The 19,101-nt window shown below is 38.9% G+C and overlaps 4 protein-coding genes and 1 long non-coding RNA gene across 8 annotated transcripts; 2 read left to right on the top strand and 3 right to left on the bottom strand.

Moving 5' to 3' along the window:
• Positions 1 to 3,248: 3,248 nt before the first annotated feature.
• On the bottom strand, positions 3,249 to 6,145 carry LOC118512146. Of its 2 annotated transcripts, XM_036056182.1 has the most exons (4): positions 5,501 to 6,145; positions 5,016 to 5,379; positions 4,655 to 4,959; positions 3,249 to 4,566 (listed from the first exon to the last, which is right to left on the bottom strand). In XM_036056182.1, exons 1-4 carry the CDS (start codon positions 5,601 to 5,603, stop codon positions 3,377 to 3,379), a joined length of 1,962 nt encoding a protein of 653 aa, XP_035912075.1. In that variant the 5' UTR covers positions 5,604 to 6,145; the 3' UTR covers positions 3,249 to 3,376. The 2 variants fall into 2 exon arrangements, with proteins under 2 accessions (XP_035912075.1, XP_035912084.1); XM_036056191.1 differs by having other exon boundaries at positions 4,423 to 4,959; positions 5,501 to 6,143.
• Positions 6,146 to 6,392: 247 nt separating this feature from the next.
• Positions 6,393 to 8,335, top strand: LOC118512163 (RNA-binding protein 12-like). Its single transcript, XM_036056241.1, has 2 exons — positions 6,393 to 6,937; positions 7,003 to 8,335. Exon 2 carries the CDS (start codon positions 7,005 to 7,007, stop codon positions 8,073 to 8,075), a length of 1,071 nt encoding a protein of 356 aa, XP_035912134.1. The 5' UTR covers positions 6,393 to 6,937; positions 7,003 to 7,004; the 3' UTR covers positions 8,076 to 8,335.
• On the bottom strand, positions 8,237 to 11,063 carry LOC118512157. Of its 3 annotated transcripts, none has more exons than XM_036056205.1 (4): positions 10,660 to 11,063; positions 9,899 to 10,310; positions 9,510 to 9,817; positions 8,237 to 9,449 (listed from the first exon to the last, which is right to left on the bottom strand). In XM_036056205.1, exons 2-4 carry the CDS (start codon positions 10,279 to 10,281, stop codon positions 8,353 to 8,355), a joined length of 1,788 nt encoding a protein of 595 aa, XP_035912098.1. In that variant the 5' UTR covers positions 10,282 to 10,310; positions 10,660 to 11,063; the 3' UTR covers positions 8,237 to 8,352. The 3 variants fall into 3 exon arrangements, with proteins under 3 accessions (XP_035912098.1, XP_035912108.1, XP_035912118.1); XM_036056215.1 differs by lacking the exon at positions 10,660 to 11,063 and adding an exon at positions 10,515 to 10,532; XM_036056225.1 differs by lacking the exon at positions 10,660 to 11,063 and adding an exon at positions 10,386 to 10,471.
• Positions 11,064 to 11,250: 187 nt separating this feature from the next.
• Positions 11,251 to 14,418, bottom strand: LOC118512168 (mitotic checkpoint protein BUB3). The gene is made up of 2 exons (XM_036056253.1): positions 13,964 to 14,418; positions 11,251 to 13,901 (listed from the first exon to the last, which is right to left on the bottom strand). The coding sequence occupies exons 1-2, from the start codon at positions 14,156 to 14,158 to the stop codon at positions 13,113 to 13,115; spliced, it is 984 nt and encodes a 327-aa protein (XP_035912146.1). The 5' UTR covers positions 14,159 to 14,418; the 3' UTR covers positions 11,251 to 13,112.
• A 1,166-nt stretch (positions 14,419 to 15,584) lies between these two features.
• LOC118512228 lies at positions 15,585 to 19,022 on the top strand. Its single transcript, XR_004906270.1, has 3 exons — positions 15,585 to 15,918; positions 16,047 to 16,852; positions 16,913 to 19,022. It is a non-coding gene; the product is annotated as an uncharacterized LOC118512228 (long non-coding RNA).
• Positions 19,023 to 19,101: the final 79 nt, after the last annotated feature.

The raw sequence follows: 19,101 nt of genomic DNA on the forward strand, positions 1-19,101 counted from the left end.
AGGTGTCGGAATAGCGATTTCTCGGTCGGACATCTTGAAAAAAATTTTGACGTTTACTTGACTGAAATGTAAACAAACTGCGGTCAAGCATTCTTTGTTGGTCAAGCAAACGATCTCTAGCATACATTGATGAAGCTCGATCTGCTGTGCTCTTGATGAATTTTTGCTTGCAGATCGGCAAAAAAGTGGAATAATCCTATATCTCGGATCTTCCAATAGTTCGGGGATGCAAACCGGCTCCGTCTATGACGCCGATACAGTCAGCTGCCCTGTCCATATAGGCGCTGAATCGTTACCACCAAAAACAGTTATAAATATAATACAGAATCACCTCGGATAGTACTGACACACTACAATATCCTAATTTTTTCATTTGATCTAAGCTTTTCGAACGATATTGAACAGCAGAATGGAAGAAAACAAATCATATAATGATGTTATTGCTTCGAGAATGATAAACAACACATATAACCAGCTGATTCAATGCGGTCAAGTAAACGTCAAACTGGTGCTGGTCTTCTACTTCTTTCCATGTGTCAAAACGGGCTTTTTACGGCACCTCCTCTCAACTCACTTTGGGAAGGGTATTGAGAAGAGTGATGGCAGCGTCGGAGGAGGCGCCGGTGGTGGTATCGCTTGCGATTTTTTGACGAAAAATGCAACCAAATATCGTCAATCTTCTGTGGAACAACATTTGATATGCGAAGATGACCCATAAATTAGCGAAATTGCTCAAGGGATTGAGAATCGAGGCTGTTTGTTCATGTTTGTTGCCCCATACCATCTGTTTTTGTAAACAAACTCTGACATAACTCGACTAAAATGTCGCCCTGTCAAATCGATAAAAATCCACCTTCTAAATACATACACCTTGCCATGGACGGTCCGGCATGTCATGGCGGCGATAGACGTCAGACGTATGACGGACGCCCATCTCTACCGTCAGATGGTCCGGCACAAAGTGAGTTGAGAGGAGGTGTCGGAATAGCGATTTCTCGGTCGGACATCATGAAAAAAATTTTGACGTTTACTTGACTGAAATGTAAACAAACTGCGGTCAAGCATTCTTTGTTGGTCAAGCAAGCGATCTCTAGCATACATTGATTAAGCTCGATCTGCTGTGCTCTTGATGAATTTTTGCTTGCAGATCGGCAAAAAAGTGGAATGATCCTATATCTCGGATCTTCCAATAGTTCGGGGATGCAAACCGGCTCCGTCTATGACGCCGATACAGTCAGCTGCCCTGTCCATATAAGTGCAGAATCGTTACCACCAAAAACAGTTATAAATATAATACAGAATCACCTCAGATAGCACTGACACACTACAATATCCTGATTTCTTCACTTGATCTAAGCTTTCCAAACGATATTGAACAGCAGAATGGAAGAAAACAAATCATATAATGATGTTATTGCTTCGAAAATGATAAACAACACATATAACCAGCTGATTCAATGCGGTCAAGTAAACGTCAAACTGGTGCTGGTCTTCTACTTCTTTCCATGTGTCAGAACGGGCTTTTTACGGCACCTCCTCTCAACTCACTTTGGTCCGGCATATCATGGCGGATAGAAATCTACGTATGTGTGTGTAACTGCACAAAAAAAATGACACAACACCATCATGTGGCGTTGTTTACTTGTGGTATTCTGGTTATTTTTTTGTCGTGGTGTTTCATATGTTTTGCGTGGTATCTATGATTATATTCTTTTTCTTTACCTAGGTTGCATTTGTCTGCCGATGCTGCTGAAGAAGATTTGAACCGTGGATCTGTAAGATAAAGAGACGTGAGTGTAAACATTAGACTAACAGTGCTGTTGCAATTGACGGTGTTAAACGTTCTACATAAATTTTTAGGATCGTGCAAAATGAATGCGTCTATTATTTTGGATGAGCATATGTACTGTTCTAAACACTGTTACGCCGATACTGGTTCCAGTTCCGTGGTCGTCTGCTGCTTCACCATCAGTGCAGAATCCGTGCCCATCCACATCTGCTGCAGCAAGTGTGGTTATTAAGCAGCCGGTTCCCATTGCACTTGCCGAATCCGCAAGTGCCGTGAAAAATCCTCCGCGTCCATCCACATCGGTTGCAGCGGGTGCGGTTGGTCGGAAGCTTGCTCCCACTGCTGTTGTTGCATCAGCGAGTGTCGTGCCGGATCCTTCGCATCCATCCACATCGGCTGCAGCGGGTGCGGTTGGTCGGAAGTTTGCTCCCACTGCTGTTGTTGCATCAGCGAGTGTCGTGCCGGATCCTTCGCATCCATCCACATCGGCTGCAGCGGGTGCGGTTGGTCGGAAGTTTGCTCCCACTGCTGTTGTTGCATCAGCGAGTGTCGTGCCGGATCCTTCGCATCCATCCACATCGGCTGCAGCGGGTGCGGTTGGTCGGCGGAATCTTACTGAAATGGAAAGAAAGAAGGCGGTAGCTCGCGCGTTTTCTCCGGAACAATGCATAATATTAGAAGCTATGCAACGGGAAATCGATCAACTGCGAAAACAGGATAAAATAAATACAAAACAAATAGCGCTCCAACGAACAATGTTGGAGATGCTAGGTGGTGCTCGACCGGCAACGGAGCAGCATCCTTTGAAGGAATTCAAACAAATTGAGACCGCCCAAGAGCTTGCGGAATTGAATAGCCGACTTGGGAGCGATGTGGATGACAGAGTTGCTTTCGAAAACTGGCTGAAAATGAAAATCATTGGCAGGGATGCAAGCAATAGATTGCACGAGGCCATTGATCTCATTTTCAGCCGGTCTTTCTTTGCACAATGTAGCTGGACCGGGCATGGCAAGACTGAGAAAGTGTCATTACAGGCATACACCCATGTTTTGGCAATAATGAAACGCGATGCTAGTGCGGTAAGTGATATTTCTGATGTTTTTTTTAAGAGGTTTATGCAACGGAAATTAAAATATGCGAAGGATCGCTTAAATTTAAAAGGTGCTGTGAGGACATCTTGCCATCTTCGACAAACGTAAGTTTTTCATGTTTTTCGTTTTGTTTAACTTTTGTAGATTTTTAGACATGCGGCCTGGCCGTCATTACATGAAAAAGTGTTGTAGTTTTAGTTATTACCCTTTTTTTTACATTTTTTTACTTGGACTAAATAAAACCATAAAGAATTTAATGGAGGCTAATTAACTCGTTGCACTACTAATTAAATTTTGCTTACTGAAAGAAATGCCTGAATTTACTGAAATAAATGCCTACAAATGAAATAAAAAATATAGTATGCATATTTAATCAAATCTATTACAGGTTACGTATTTCGGTTTTATTTTCAACATACACCTAATATAATAAAGCAACAAAAATACATAACAACTAAACATATGTTTAACCTAATTATATTTACATCTTAAACTATTACATTAAAGTATGAAGTAAAGGAATTAGTACAGCATTCCCTTCAACATCTAATCTATTTAATACTAACTTGCATTTTATATGCTCTGGATGACACTCGACATTTTTACTTATATTTTTACTGTTTATATTTACATGGCAGATGTTAAGCCCGGTGGAATTGCAAGGTTCTTCAAAGTAATGTGAATGGTCGTTGAAACGCTTTCCAATGATTACCACTGATGTACTTGATGTATATAAAGCTCTGCTATACTGTACTACCTGATTTTCAGCCGTGAGGAACCACGAGTCTTGAAACTTTTTTTTTAACTTGAATCCATTACATTCGATTATTACTTCACTGCCATGCTTTGTCAAATTGACTTGCGAAGGAACAGCATCTTGATTCATTCGACTTTGAAAATCTTCAAGCTCAGATAATCGATTTACAATTTGATGTAAGTTTTTCCATCCATTTCTCAATAGGCGCTTTAAATGTTGAAGCTCATTTTCAAATGGATACGCAGATAGAGTATTCAGAGGGCCAAACTTTTTTATCTCCTCAACCACATGCAGCAGATTATGCACATTGCTAGTCATGTACCTGGTCCCATAAATTTGAGGGAATTGGGTGACAAAACTTTTTAAAAGCTGCCCACCATACTCCCAGTACGATCTGTAAGCATTGGAAGAAAAAATTGTTATTGCGCAAAAAAATAACATAAAATGCTTGTATTGGTCGTCAGCAATGTAGTCCTTCAAAACTCCTACACTAGCATAGTGCAAGAAGGAACTATACTCCGACGCCTTCCAATAATTTATGTCCTGAATGTTACGGAAGGAACGGTGTATTTCGTTAGGCAATTTTATCGCTTTCAGAGCTTTGGAAAATGCGATGCACGTGGCAGTAGACCATTTGGGTTGCCCTAACCGCCCTAAAACCCATCCTTTTAAAAGTTTCCGCATAATTCCTAGATCTAATAAATGTAACCGATCCGATATTATTATATCTTCTATCATGTCTATGTATAGTAAATCTAGGAAAGGGGATGGTTCCTTATGATGTATCCCGTACGCAAATTGTCGAAATAAGGAGTCTGTCCTCAGCGGTGCATCGCAATCAGTGAAGACAACCGTACGCGAGCTAGAATTATGCTCACCGACACAGGTGCACTTCAAGCATCCATGCTTGGCATTAAAGTTAGCAACACCTGGAAAAGAATTAATTTAACATTGGAAAAAAAATGTATGTATTAAAGAGGCTAAATTACCATCAACCATTTTTTATATTAAATATACCTTTCAAAAACGCCCTTGCCGGGGCATCTGCTATTACAGCCCGAACTTTGATTTCGTGCTGCATATTATTGATAGTCAATCCAAATTCCTCTAATTCGTTTAGCTCAGTCACAAAAGGTCGCAAGAACTCCTCGATACTAGGGGGCTTTGTTATCCCGTGGAAGATAGCCACCGTCATTGGAGGAGCCAAGGGCATTTCATGTACGGAAATCAGTATAGGCCAAAATGTAGCTGGGCTACTATTATGCAGCGGCAACCCATCGATTGATACGTTGAGCGACAACTCTGCCGGTAAAGTCGTATTGCTGAAAGAAAATAAAGCATTAGCATTTAAAACTAATTAAATACAATGTTTACTTACCGGAAACGATTTAAAAGGCACTGTTTTACGCCTTTGTACCAATACAACCCTCCTTCAACGTTGATGATGTTTGATGCAGCTGTTCGGCTCGTTTTTAATAGTGTCCGAGCGTCCTTAGGTAAATTATAAGGAGTTTTTTCTCGGAGAACGTCCAGAATTAAATTCATGGTTTCATGAGGGATCCCTTTCACCAAAGCACAGTATCGAAGACATTCTTTCAGCGACATGTCCCCATATTTTCCGTGCCGAGCTGTTGCTTCCTCAGGATCCTCGGAATTCGCCTCCTCGCCGGATGATTGTAAATTTGCTGAAGGAGCATTCCACGCACTGAATCCTGCTCCATCGTCAATAGTATCAACATCATCTAAAATACAATGAAATTTTCTAATTAAGCACAACAATAATGGTTTATCCGTGGCATAAACACTTTTAAACTTTCGTTACGTATACCTCATCCACAATTTTAATCACTTATTTATACCTACCAGAGGATTCATCAAAGTTGCTCAGTCGGTTCAGCCTTTTAGCATTCAACTTGTACAGGTTTCCCGTACGCCGATGTCGATTAAAAAACGTTCTACGAGACATTATCAATTTTTTTAAAACTCTTTATTTCGTTAACTCACAATAACGGTCTGATCGGTTATGTTTTGATTGAAAGAAAAGCGCTGACAACCAACACGGACTCACAAACATTCGACTGATCTTTGCACCGTCCGGCATATCGTTCGTCAGTTCTTCTGAGCATAGGCAGCGTGAGAAAGAAAGACAGTGTTTCGGTCATGGTGATCTCGCTCTCGCAGGCAATGTTATTCCGGACGCTGTCAGTATGGTTGGTTGGGTCTCTAGCAAACATTGATGAAGCTCGATCTGCTGTGCTCTTGATGAATTTTTGCTTGCAAATCGGCAAAAAAGTGGAACGATCCTATATCTTCGATCAACCAATTGTTCGGGGATGCAAGCTGGCTCCGCCTGTGACGCCGATACAGTCAAAGCTGCCGTGTCCGTATAGGCGCTGAATTGTTACCACCTCAAACAGTAATAAATATAATACAGAATCACCTCAGATCAAGGTATGTAGATATAGAAGGTAGAGTTGTTTAGAGCAAATTGACATTTCTCGACCTGACATAGCAGTTCTTTGGTGATCAAGGGGAAGGGTATAGAGAAGAGTGATGGCAGCGTCGGAGGAGGCGCTGGTGGTGGTATCGCTTGCGATTTTTTGACGAAAAAGGCAACCAAATATCGTCAATCTTCTGTGGGACAATACTTAATATGCGAAGATGACCCATAAAATAGCGAAATTGCTCAAGGGACTGAGAATCGAGGTTGTTTGTATATGTTGGTAGCCCCATACCATATGTTTTTGTAAACAAAATCTGACATAACTCGACTAAAATGTCGCCCTGTCAAATCGATAAAAATTCACCTTCTAAATACATACACCTTGGTCATGGCGTACAAATGACGTTCAATGTTGAACGTACCTTGCGTTTTATAATGCCGAATAAAAAAAAAAATCGATGCAGAAAAATATTTGTCTCGCTCTTGCTGCAGATGAAAGGTATTGGTACAGTTTCCTGGTGTTCTTTTCTTTCGTACCACCGAGCGTTACCGAAGTTCTATCGGAGAACGTCGTTGGAAGCGGGAAATCCTGAAACTTTTATGTGAGAGGTTATTTGCAACATGAATATAACTCTTACCTTCGGCGTGACGGTGCAGTTCACAAATCCAACGCATATTCGGTGTACTGCCGGTGCCAGTGTGACTTACGAATAAGAACCAGAGCTCGTTCAAAACTATTTGCGGATTTGGCACAATTCATCAGAGCTGCGCAGTGTATCATCGGTGCTGGCCGGCGTTTTCAGATCAAAAACGAGTGCATGCGTGGGTGGCTTACAGTTAGCCAGTATTTGCGAGCGGTAATGTCACTTTTTCTGTTCTTTAATATTTTGAATATGCTTGCTAAATGATTTGTTCGTTTTAGGTATGGCAGATAAAGACAACAATTTGCAAAAGAGGCTACAATGCTCTAGCAGCGGAAATCCGTCAACAACAAATTGCCGATCATCATCTCCACCACCAATTACACCAAGTTCTATTTTAAAAAATAGATTACTCGTGCCAACTCGTTCCAATCCCCCACCACCATCTCCATTTGTTGCTCCTGAATGCTCATTCACATCCATTAATCGTCCTGTTGTAAAGTATGCTTCCACTAAAGAAAACAAACATGGTCTTCCGTACCGCCCCCCAGCCTCCAGAAAACCAATCATTCCACCCAAACCAACCGTACCATCCAAACCATCCATTCCTTCCAAACCAGCCATACCGCCTAAACCAACCGTACCATCCAAACCATCCATTCCATCTAAACCAGCCATTTCGCCTAAACCAACCGTACCATCCAAACCATCCATTCCACTTAAACCAGCCATTCCGCCTGAACCAACCGTACCTTCCAAACCTCCAAGTTCCACTCAATCTAATTTTGGGCTGGTAGATTTGTTAAACTCATGTCCATCGTATTCCAACCTCTCACAATTGGACAGAATAGAAAGGAAGGTTGATTTAGGATTGAACATGATGGAAAAAATGGCAGCATGTATTAATCTTGTTTTAAATCAGGTGTATGCAAATGGACCCACAGTACCAAGAAATTTTGCATTAGATAAAGTTAACACGGAGGAAGCTCTCAACAAGTTGGATAGTGACCTTCAGGAAGGAAATTACATGGCAGAATTGGTGAACGACATGACGCACATGTTGAAAAATATTAGCGATTTTAACAAAAGATTAAGCATTCTGATGGATCATGTTTTTGAGAAGGATTTTTTAAAAAAATGTAGCTGGACTGGGAGAGGATTAAATTGTTCAAAAATTTCTGTAAGAAAATATTCTGCAATTTTAAAGTTATTTAAAATAGTCGGGGGAAACGAAGTTTCCAAACTTACGGACGATCAAGTTGAAAATTTTTTTATTAAAAAACTTTATAATATTAAGCCAGTTGGACAATTAACGGTTAAGAAACGACGACTATCGGACACTGAAGGAGAATAAAATAAGTTAAGTTAGCTAAGTGATTTAGGTTAAGTAGGTTAAGTTAGATTATAAATGAATTAGTCTATATCATAAGAACTAGTTATAAATTTTCTGAACATTATTTTTTTCGAATATACGTTAAAATATGTACATAAATATAAAATATAGAATATGCAATATGTATATTATACAGCAGATAAAATTTTGTTTTGTTTATTACATTAAAGTGTGCAAAAGTGGACTGAAATAAAATGAGCTATCATCGACAGAAATTGCTACAAGCTTAACTTTAACATTACTTAATTCTACCTGAACCTGAAATATCTTCTAGTTTTCCTAGGAAATTATAAACTGTTTCAGAAGCAATCGGATAACTGAACGCAGCTTGTTTCCTCAATAATTGCTGTCCTTCTATAACGTATGATCCTGATACTTGCTTAACGCTACTGTACCTTATAATTTCATTTTCTTTTGTTAGGAACCAGCCATTTCTATTCCCTTGTCTTAACATAAATTTTGATGTAATATTAAAGATAACCTCAACTTTCTTATGTTTTACTATTGGATATGAAATATTTGTCTTATTATGCTTATTTTCTAGTTCCCTAAGCTCTGTTAGCCTATTTACTACTTGAGCTAACGTCCTACGACCTGTCTGTACTAATGATTTTATAAATTGTAATCTGTTCTCAAAAGGGTACGAAGAGATTGTAGGGAGGGGTCCAATTTCGCGTACATCTTCAGCTATATGTAAAATATTGTGTATGTTGCTAGTGATATACGATTTATGATAATGCAAACTAAATTCTGCGACAATCTTTTCTAAAAGTGTTTCTGCATAATCCCAAAGACTTTTAAAATGGGAACTAGATAATAAAGTAATAGCTACGTAAAACAGCTTAAAATGATGATAGGCATCATCATGAATTCTTCCTTTCAGTAATGGTATGCTAATATGGTTTAAGAAAGTGCGAAATTCAGACCCCTTCCAAAATTTTACATATTTAAGCGATCTCATAGCCCTATTAATTTCTACTGGCAAACGAGTTTTTAATAAAATGGTCGAAACCTCTTCTTGTTCTTCTAACGTCCACTTGGGAAACGAAGACAAAGTTCCTTCTGCATGACCTACCACGAATAACTTCATGAATCCGGAATATAGTAGGTGGAGATCGTCCGATACAGGTATGTGCTTAATAATGTCTAAACCTGTAATATCCGCTATAGGTGTAGGTCGCCTTTGATGCCCAATAGCGTATTGCCCGCTTCTAAACCCTGCATCAGTCCTTTTAGCTGCTACGCCTTCAAAAATCATTCTGCGAGTACGTTTGCCATGTCGACCCACAATTTTACACTTAATACAGCCATTTGCAGCGTTGAAATAGGCCACTCCTGAAAAAGAGACAAGTCATTAATACTGCCTTATTTTTTTATTGTATTGAATTTGCTTACCTTTAATAAACGCTCGAGCAGGAGTATCAGCGATGATGGCTCTGAGGCTTATGGTAATCTTTTTGCTGTGGATGATGATTCCGGTTTCCAGAATGTTATTTAAATCGCTCACTAGAGGACGTAAATAATCTTCTACGTTGTCTGGTTTCGACGAGCCACAGAAAATACCTAACACCATTATAGGCTCCTCCGGTAGCTCGTGAGGCTGCATCATAATGGGCCATAATTGTGTCGGTCCACTATGATGAAGCGGTAACCCATCTACGAATAAGTTGACTGAAATTCTATCCACGGGAAGCTTTCCGGTTCTGAGAAGAAAGATAATAAATATCATAATTAATACACGAATGTAAGTTTGGGTGAATACAATGGTCGTAAAGATATATTACCTGAAATGGTATTGCAGAGTGTTTTGAATCCCCTGATACCATAACTGTCCACCTGCCACCGAAGCAATTTGTTTGCCAACGCCAACGGGAGTCTTCAAGAAAGTCCGGGCATCTTTAGGAACATAATATTCCGTAGTTTCCTGAACTATCTCCAATAAATCGTTCAAAGCAGCATGTGTTATTCGATGAGATAGTGCCCACAATTGTAATTTTTTGGAAAACGTGTTGTTCCGGTTGGCTTCATCATCATCCTTGAACACATGCTGCTCAGCATCAACTTCCTCTTCATCTTCTTCATCCGTAAACGATATCCATTCCTCTTCGTACTCTGCACTCTCAGCCATGCCAGTATCAAGCTCATGCAAATATATCTCTTCATACATATCCTCATCGGTGATATGAAGATCAGTATCTGAAATAAAGAAAAAACATACACGGTAATTAATTACACTGCACCACCGAGTTTGGTTAATTTTTTACAAAGCACCAAGCGCTACGGTTCTGCCCGGTTCTATCGTATGAAAGAGTGCAACTGCTCGGCCGGTACCGAAACTTTCACTGTATCAAAATCAGCGGAAAGCCACTGGATCGCCACAGTTGCAGGACCGATCCGTACATTAAACAGCACAAGCAGCAACAGTTAACAAACCCGACCATTCATTCCAACACTGTAACACGATATTCGTAATATGTTTTTAATATTCCTGCTTCTATTTTCACACTCTTCACTTGAATACACAGCCAGAACACAAAAAACTTACCTGTTGCAGTTTGGCTTGGGTTGGGTTGCAGCGTACTCGGTCCTGGTTGATTTTCAGCATCCAATTCTCTTTCGCACTGCTCCCTGAAGGACTTTCCCAGCCTTCTCAATAGTCCACTTTTCTTCGCTCGCTTCACGTTCTCCAGTTTCAATTAATTTTCGCTCAAAATACTTTAATTGAAATGATAAAAACAGAACACAGAGAATGGCTTCTTCTGCACTAGATAACGCCGGGTATATTTATGTAAACAATTATGTACGTCATTCGTCTGTTTTCATTGTCTCTCGTTCTTTCTTATATGCGCTCTCTGTCTTTCTATATGCCAGTCAGCCAGTGCAATTCACCACTGCTCTTCACCTCGTTGTTTCTGTTCTCTTTCCACCCCCTTTGCCCACAAGATAGCTGTCAAACGCTGCTTGGGTTTGCAATTCACTTTGGCTATTATAATAAAAGGAGAGCAAAATGTAAACATTCAGGTCATCATGAACCAAACTCGAGTGTGTGACAATTCATCCGTCCTGCGAACGGAAGAGGTATATAAATAGGTTATTTATCCTCTAAAAATTCCCCTGGTAGACTTTGCAATAAACATTCATTCTTACATTCGTCCTTTACATTCTTTATATCATTAATAAAATGAACATAATACAGAACGTAGAAGATGTTTGATCATCGTCTCAAAAAATACAAATGCAATATATTACAATAAATAAAGTGTTTCCTTTATCACGTAGCGTTCGCTTAAACTTTCTTAAACAATACAATTCTGAAAATTACTGAAGATCATTCATTCTTCGAGTCTTAGAGACCCGAAGCTTCTGTTAAGAAAGGTTTAAAAAACCATTCACAGATTTTTCAACATATTTAGAAATTTGTTTTCGCCTCGTTACTATATTGTCGACTCCTCTGTGTAGAATTTAATTGAATTGAATATTCAAAATACAACATACTTTAGCCGCATTATTTTCTTATTCTTCTTCTAGCTCTTAGGTTATTCTTATTCTAACGACCTCTTAGGTTATGCCTGCCATGTATGGCTTAATAGACTCAGTGATACCACGTAGTTGGATAGTCAGTCTTCACTACGGGGAAACCGCCATGTGACGACCGGCGCCGCTGTCAACTCTGCCACCGGACTGCCCGGTTGTTATTTTATAACCTGGAAATACTCGTTTGGATTATCCGCACATACTTTTAATAAATCGTGTACATTTTCCCTACAACCTACGACTAGCAATCAAAATTAAGAATATGTAAAATAATAATTTGGGAACCTGTTTTTATTGCTGGGACGGGACGGCAGCGATAACGCCCAAATAGCCAAAATTAAAGAAATCGAACTATCGTGCTGCTTGAGGGCTGCTTAAGGAAAAAACGTACCAGCGCCGAACTTTGAGGCAAGTTAAAAAGAGCGTGGAACTTGATGGAACTATGAAGCTTTTCTACTTGCACTTGGAACTCGATGGAACTATAAAGCTTATTTATAAACTATGCAGAGTGTTCATCCGAACTATGCGGCTTATTAAAAAGCATGAGGTACTTCATGTAACTTTATGCCCATTTAAGAGTGAAAGATGGCCCTTCAAGTTGTTTGTTTACAGGATTATGTCAATAGGACATTGCTATCTGCGATGCGTCGTCAGAAAAACATTGTGTGGAAAAAAGATGTGTTGAAAGTGTGTAAAAAAATTGGGAAATTGTTTTATAAAGCATGCTTAAATTATGCGTGAAATATTTGAGAACGAAGACGACTGCGAGATAATCGATATTCCAATCGATATATCCGACAGCTCTAGTTCGGAAGATGATCAGCTGATTGAAATCCCGAAACAGATGCCTTGCATGAAAATAAATAGCACATAAAAACTTTCTTTAACAGCTCGATATACGAAAGCTGCTTAAGGCCCGGTTAAAAGTTCGAGGAACTATGACGCTGCTTATCTACTGCAAAAGAAGTATTAGATCAGCGATCTATAGCGTGCTGAAATTGGCTGCTTAAGATAATTTGGCTATTTGGGCGGAGCCGGTCTTCACACGCCAGGATCGGAGTTCAAATCCCATCCAGACCGCCTCCCCCTACGTAGGGCTGAATACTTTACTACGGGTAAAATTAAGTCACAGAAAGTCAGCAATGGCAGGCCGAGACCGAGACCTCACGAGGTTGTAGTGCCAAGGAAGAAGGAGAGTTTTTATTGCTCCATTTGAAAGCAATCAACTGATACTAGAAGGCGTATTATGATGGGAGTATTTTCATGAGTCTTGACGTTTTCCATGGCATTTTTCAGGCAGGTAAAAATAAAATACATCTGTTTATGGTTACAGTCGAATCGCCCATGCAAATCAAACCAAGCGCCGTTCAATTCAAAGCAAACAAAGGACGAATCCACTGTAATTATAAACAGGTATAGCTAAGGTGCGGTTTTAAAGAATCAAGTTCTTTAATTCCTTAACTACTATTTCGGTCGCGTTTCTTGTTCATTGACATAGCGAACGTAAAGTGTAGGTTGTGGAGGTGGCTGCGGAGCATTTTCCGCTTCATCCATATAGGAACAAGATATCGCTAACGTACTACCATCATCACTAAAGCATAAGCTTGAAATGGAACTATCGTAGAGGTGAAACTGGCACAATCGTTTCTTGTTAAATCCGTCCCATATATTAACATAACCATCCGACCCACCAGTGGCAAACGTGTTATAAACGCTGTGAAAACTGATGGCATTCACAGGATAGATAAGCTCCATTTCGTTTTCCTTTGCACGGTGACACTTGAAGGCGAACTTCTTCTTCTGAACTTCGGGGTTAGGATCAAAATATTCTACTGCAACTCTTCCCTCGATTGAGCTCATCACATAGCCCTCCTTGTTCGGAAAGCAACGGACAGCACGTGTCTGATACTTCAACGATGATTCCCGTCGCTCAACATAGCTGTCCATCTTGCGCAAATCCCATATTAACACCTTACGTTCCGAAGTGGCTACCACAAGCTTCTCATCAATGCTACTCATCGAGTAAACTTTACCATTACTTTGGTCGTATGTTCCTACGCATTCCTTTTCACGCACGTCCCAAAGCTTCACCGTTCGATCCCAGCTGCCCGTAAGGATAGTATTAAGCTTTGATGAATATTCAACGCATTTTACTCCTGCGGTGTGATTGCCGAGCGTAACTTCAGCACTAGCGTTGAGATCATACAACTTGACCACGTTATCCAAGCTACCGCTGATTGTTTTTGTAGAATTCTGTAAGCGGCATGTCGTAAAGAAAATTAAAGTTGTTACGTTATGTGCATGTAGATACTTACCAAAAAAGCGCAATCCAATACCGGTGAAGAATGTATAAATTTATGTCGTAAGGTATTACTAACAACATCATAAAGACGGACTGTTGTGTCCCACGAAGAAACCAATAAAAACTTGTTTATTTTAGGTGAGAACTTTACGGCAGATATTATATCTACAGGAGTATTTTGTAGCTGTGTTTCTGGTTTGCGAGCCATTGTTTGATTTACGACGGTTGCGATTTCTGTGCGTCAGTATATTTAATGTTTCATGGCAAACGTTTTCATGATCTAAGCGTTAATTCGGGATTTTTTTCTAAATTCAATTGATGAAACAAGAACAAGTTTTCTACTTCCGTACACAACCAGCACGAAGAACACAATTGTAATGGCATTGTTATTTTTCTTCTTTTCGTTCTAACCGGTGCACAATGCGAATGCGCGAAAGTTATTGCTCTGTAAACGACACATTCTGTATTGTCAGATCCAAGGTATATGGATATAGGAGCAAGGTGTATGTATTTAGAAGGTGGATTTTTATCGATTTGACAGGGCGACATTTTAGTCGAGTTATGTCAGAGTTTGTTTACAAAAACATATGGTATGGGCAACAAACATGAACAAACAGCCTCGATTCTCAATTCCTTGAGCAATTTCGCTAATTTATGAGTCATCTTCGCATATCAAATGTTGTTCCACAGAAGATTGACGATATTTGGTTGCATTTTTCGTCAAAAAATCGCAAGCGATACCACCACCGGCGCCTCCTCCGACGCTGCCATCACTCTTCTCAATACCCTTCCCCTCGATCACCACGGAACTGTTATGTCAGGTCGAGAAATGTCAATTTGCTCTAAACAACTCTACCTTCTATATCCATATACCTTGTATAGGAGGTAGAGTTGTTGGAAAAGAGCAAGGTGTATGTATTTAGAAGGTGGATTTTTATCGATTTGACAGGGCGACATTTTAGTCGAGTTATGTCAGATTTTGTTTACAAAAACATATGGTATGGGGCTACCAACATGAACAAACAGCCTCGATTCTCAGTCCTTTGAGCAATTTCGCTAATTTATGGGTCATCTTCGCATATTAAGTGTTGTCCCACAGACGATTGACGATATTTGGTTGCATTTTTCGTCAAAAAATCGCAAGCGATACCACCACCGGCGCCTCCTCCGATGCTGCCATCACTCTTCTCAATACCCTTCCCCTCGATCACCACGGAACTGCTATGTCAGGTCGAGAAATGTCAATTTGCTCTAAACAACTCTACCTTCTATATCTACATACCTTGGGCATTAGTGCACTCGTACAGGGTTTGTCTAGTTACTTTACGATGTGAACGCCCGGAGCGCAAAATCAGTCGAATTAGGGTCCGAAGGCGGTTGTTCTGACCGTCGGAACTATTGTGATATTAGAGGAAGAACCACACGATCAGTAACGAATAGCAATGATTAGTTTCCAGATCCTTTATTGATTAGAACTGTACTGTTGATCGGACAAGACTTGACTGAAAACCAACATGCTTATCAACCTGGTACGCACACCACCTAGCCAGCAATCGACACGCGAACGGGCAGCTTTTGTCTATTTACACTACTAGGTTGACGAGTTCATATGCTTATTAATCATTTTTTATTGAAAATAAGTTGAAAATCCATCAGAAACTAATTTTAATACAAAGTTATTAATTAATTACGTTCGTTTTCATTACATTCTTTTGTTTATTCTTTAATTTTATGTTTTGTATCAAAAATCGTGTTCATTAATATTGTTGATGTTGGTACTTTGGCCGTCATTGTTGTTGTTTTTCTATATGTCATACGAAAGAGGACGCACAAATAAAGCAAAACAGCAGCCAACAGCAACAACTGTAATACCAGTTAATATTTCAGTGATATTTTAAGTGAATTGAAAAGATTTGTTGTTATTCACAAAGAAAATATCATAGAGAAACCTTTCGCGAAACGAATTAGGTACAATTCTCATCTCTATCGCAATCGCGATCGGCTCTTAAAAGGCGAACAGGATGATGAGCTGATATAAGATATGATATAAGATATCTTTATAGTTCGCTTTTGACAAATTTATCGTTTAATTACAGTTACTCTTCAATTGCCCAACGTTCATGATGGTTCCACGTATGAGCTGGATGATAATCATCTCACACAAAATGCTGGAGAAAATGAAAATACTCTAACAACAGAATACGGTGATGGAGCAGATGACAATGATGATCTTGATGAAAGCATTGACCACGTTGTCGATTATCTAATTGAAAGTTCTGATGAAGAGCTAGAAGATGAGCTATCTACAAAAGAATATTCGGTACAAGATGCCTTACGTCGCTGGGCCATATCCAAAAAATAAACGTACGAGTCGATCGAGGAAGTAATGGAGATAATACGGAAAGTAAGTGACTGCAAGCTACCGAAAGATGCAAGAACCTTGCTGAAGATCAGCCGCAACCCTTCTGCGGAGATACTAAGGGTACAAGGAGGACAGTATTGGTATCATGGAGTCCAAAAATGCTTTTCATTCATTTTGTACAGACTTTATGGTTCATTATATTTACATGTACTGCTTTGTTCCGTAATAGCAATGTAAAAGTTCCAACCAATGCAACTCTTTCGATCAATATTTCAATCGATGGGTTACCGATATTCAAAAGCAGTAACCTTCAATTTTGGCCTATATTAATAAACATCCATGGAATGTCGAAAGTGCCAGTTATGATAGTTGCAATCTATTGTGGTCCTTCTAAACCAGCTAGTATCGAACACTTTCTTCGACCTTTTGTTGATGAATTAAATTTCCTCGTGAGAAATGGAGCACTCGTCAATAATAGGAGAGTTATGTTACAAATACGTGCCATTATAGCCGACTCTCCGGCTCGTGCATTTATAAAAGGTAATGGAAAACAATCATACAATATTGAGTTCTGGTTGTAATATGACTTTTTCTTTACAGGTGTTATTAGTTTCAATGCTAAAAACGGCTGCTTGAAGTGCATATCCGAAGGGAAGAGTATCCAGGGACGAGTAGCATATTCCGAATGCATTGCTGCAGATCGCACTGATGAGGTGTGGTGACCATCACAAATTTGATTCTCCTCTCTTACATTTACATTGCCTTGATATGGTGAAACAAGTTATTGTAGCAGAATCGTTGCATTTGATCGATTTGGGTGTTACGAAACGAATGCTGATTAGCTGGATATTAGGGAAATACGGAGTAAAGAATAAGCTTTCCACTGCACAACTCAACAATATGACAGCGATGTTTGTTAACATAAAGATACACAGAAAGTTCCGTTCATTTCGTGACTTAAAGCATTGGAAAGGATCCGAGATTGCCTCGTTCCTATTTTATGGTTCTATTGTTGTGCTTCAAGAAGTATTATGTGAACAACAGTATAACCATTTCATGCTGTATATTTGTAGTATTACACTTTTGGCATCAAAGGTTTACAAAGAACATTGGTCTTTAGCAAATTCTTTGCTTCAATTATTTGTCAAAAAATACAAATTCCATTACGGCCCAGAATTTGTTTCAAGCAATGTTCATAACCTTTTGCACATTTACAAAGAAGTTGATCAGTTTGGCCCATTGCATACCATATCTTCATATCCTTTTGCGAATGAACTGCAGCATATAAAACGTTTACTGCGTAGTGGATCAAAAAGTTTGGAACTAACTAGGGTAACCGTACCAGTTTTCGGCACGTTAGTGCAGCAGATCAGAAAAAAATACAAATACAATTATTGAACTCAATAATTTTGATAGAAGGTGGTATTATTTTGGTTGTAAAACTATCAAAGAATGTTTCAGCATACATGATTTATTGATTTAAATCAGTTTTTAATAAATATTAGCAAAAATGCAAAAACATTGGTTTTGCTCCTATTTTTGGCAGGCTGTGTTCCTATTTTCGGCATCGCGAATAGACGATTTGAAACACTCGAAAAGGTGTAATTAATTAAAGAAAAATATTTTAAACAACTTTCTACTCTTATTTTGCTAAAATTCTTGATAGAAAGTAGTTAAATAATTAATTTTATGTTGTCCATTATGGATATGAAACTGCCAGATTTTGACGTCTCTCGAAAATCGCTCTGAAATTGCACTGGATTGAGCTGGCAAAAATCAACATTTTCCCTGTACCTATTTTCGGCAGCCTTTAAAAATAATCGTTTATTGGATTTTTTAATTATCAATGAGCTTTGAATAAATTTTAAATTAATTTTATTGTTCAGAAAAATCGAAACCCCAATTTTTTAAGCTCTAGTTTGCTAAATCTCAGAACTACCGAACTATCAAATCAAGAATTGGCTTAAAGCCAATCTGACGAAATGTGTTGAGCTCGGCACAAATAATTCGATATTTTTGTAAATATCGATCCAAATGCGTCAAAACTTCGTATTTAGAGAACAAACAATGATTTATTCCTTTACAAGCAGTTGAAAGATAATTTCTTTTGCGATTTTTCCCATAAATTTGCTATTTTAGCCGACCTGCCGAAAATAGGTACACTGCCGAAAATAGGTACACTGCCGAAAATAGGTACACTGCCGAAAACTGGAGCAGTTACCCTATAAACCGAATATCAGAACGAGAGGCTTTACATACGGATCAAAATAATGACCATTTTGAACATCCCTTCATTTTTCAAAGAGGAAGTATAGCTACACTTCATGTGCGCGAAGGATTTTGCTTGAAGAATGACCAACGTAATGCATGGTTTTTAACCAAAGCGTCGAGTGTGTGTCAATATATCAATGCAGTGTTGAGAGAAACCTCCGTACATATTACCGCGAAAAAAAAATGGCTAGAACGGTGGATGATATTATGTATCCTTTCAATTCTAAATTCCTGAACATACATCGTGGTAGCATTAAAGACTTAGAAGAAAGGAATATAACCATAGGACCACAGGATATAAAATGTAAGCTAGTACTAGTACCTCTTTCTCAGGAAAATCAGTATAACTTTGTCCCTTTAATTCATACTTTAGTATGAATATATAAATAGAAGCGTAAAGTTTTAAATGATTATATAATATGTTTATTTTATTACAGTATTTGTTTCTGCTTTGTCTGTTTATAAGGAACTGTTTGTACATTAAATGCTTAATCTATATATATTATTTTTTGTGTCTT

Source organism: Anopheles stephensi, chromosome X, assembly GCF_013141755.1.
Source record: "Anopheles stephensi strain Indian chromosome X, UCI_ANSTEP_V1.0, whole genome shotgun sequence".
Taxonomy (NCBI): domain Eukaryota; kingdom Metazoa; phylum Arthropoda; class Insecta; order Diptera; family Culicidae; genus Anopheles; species Anopheles stephensi.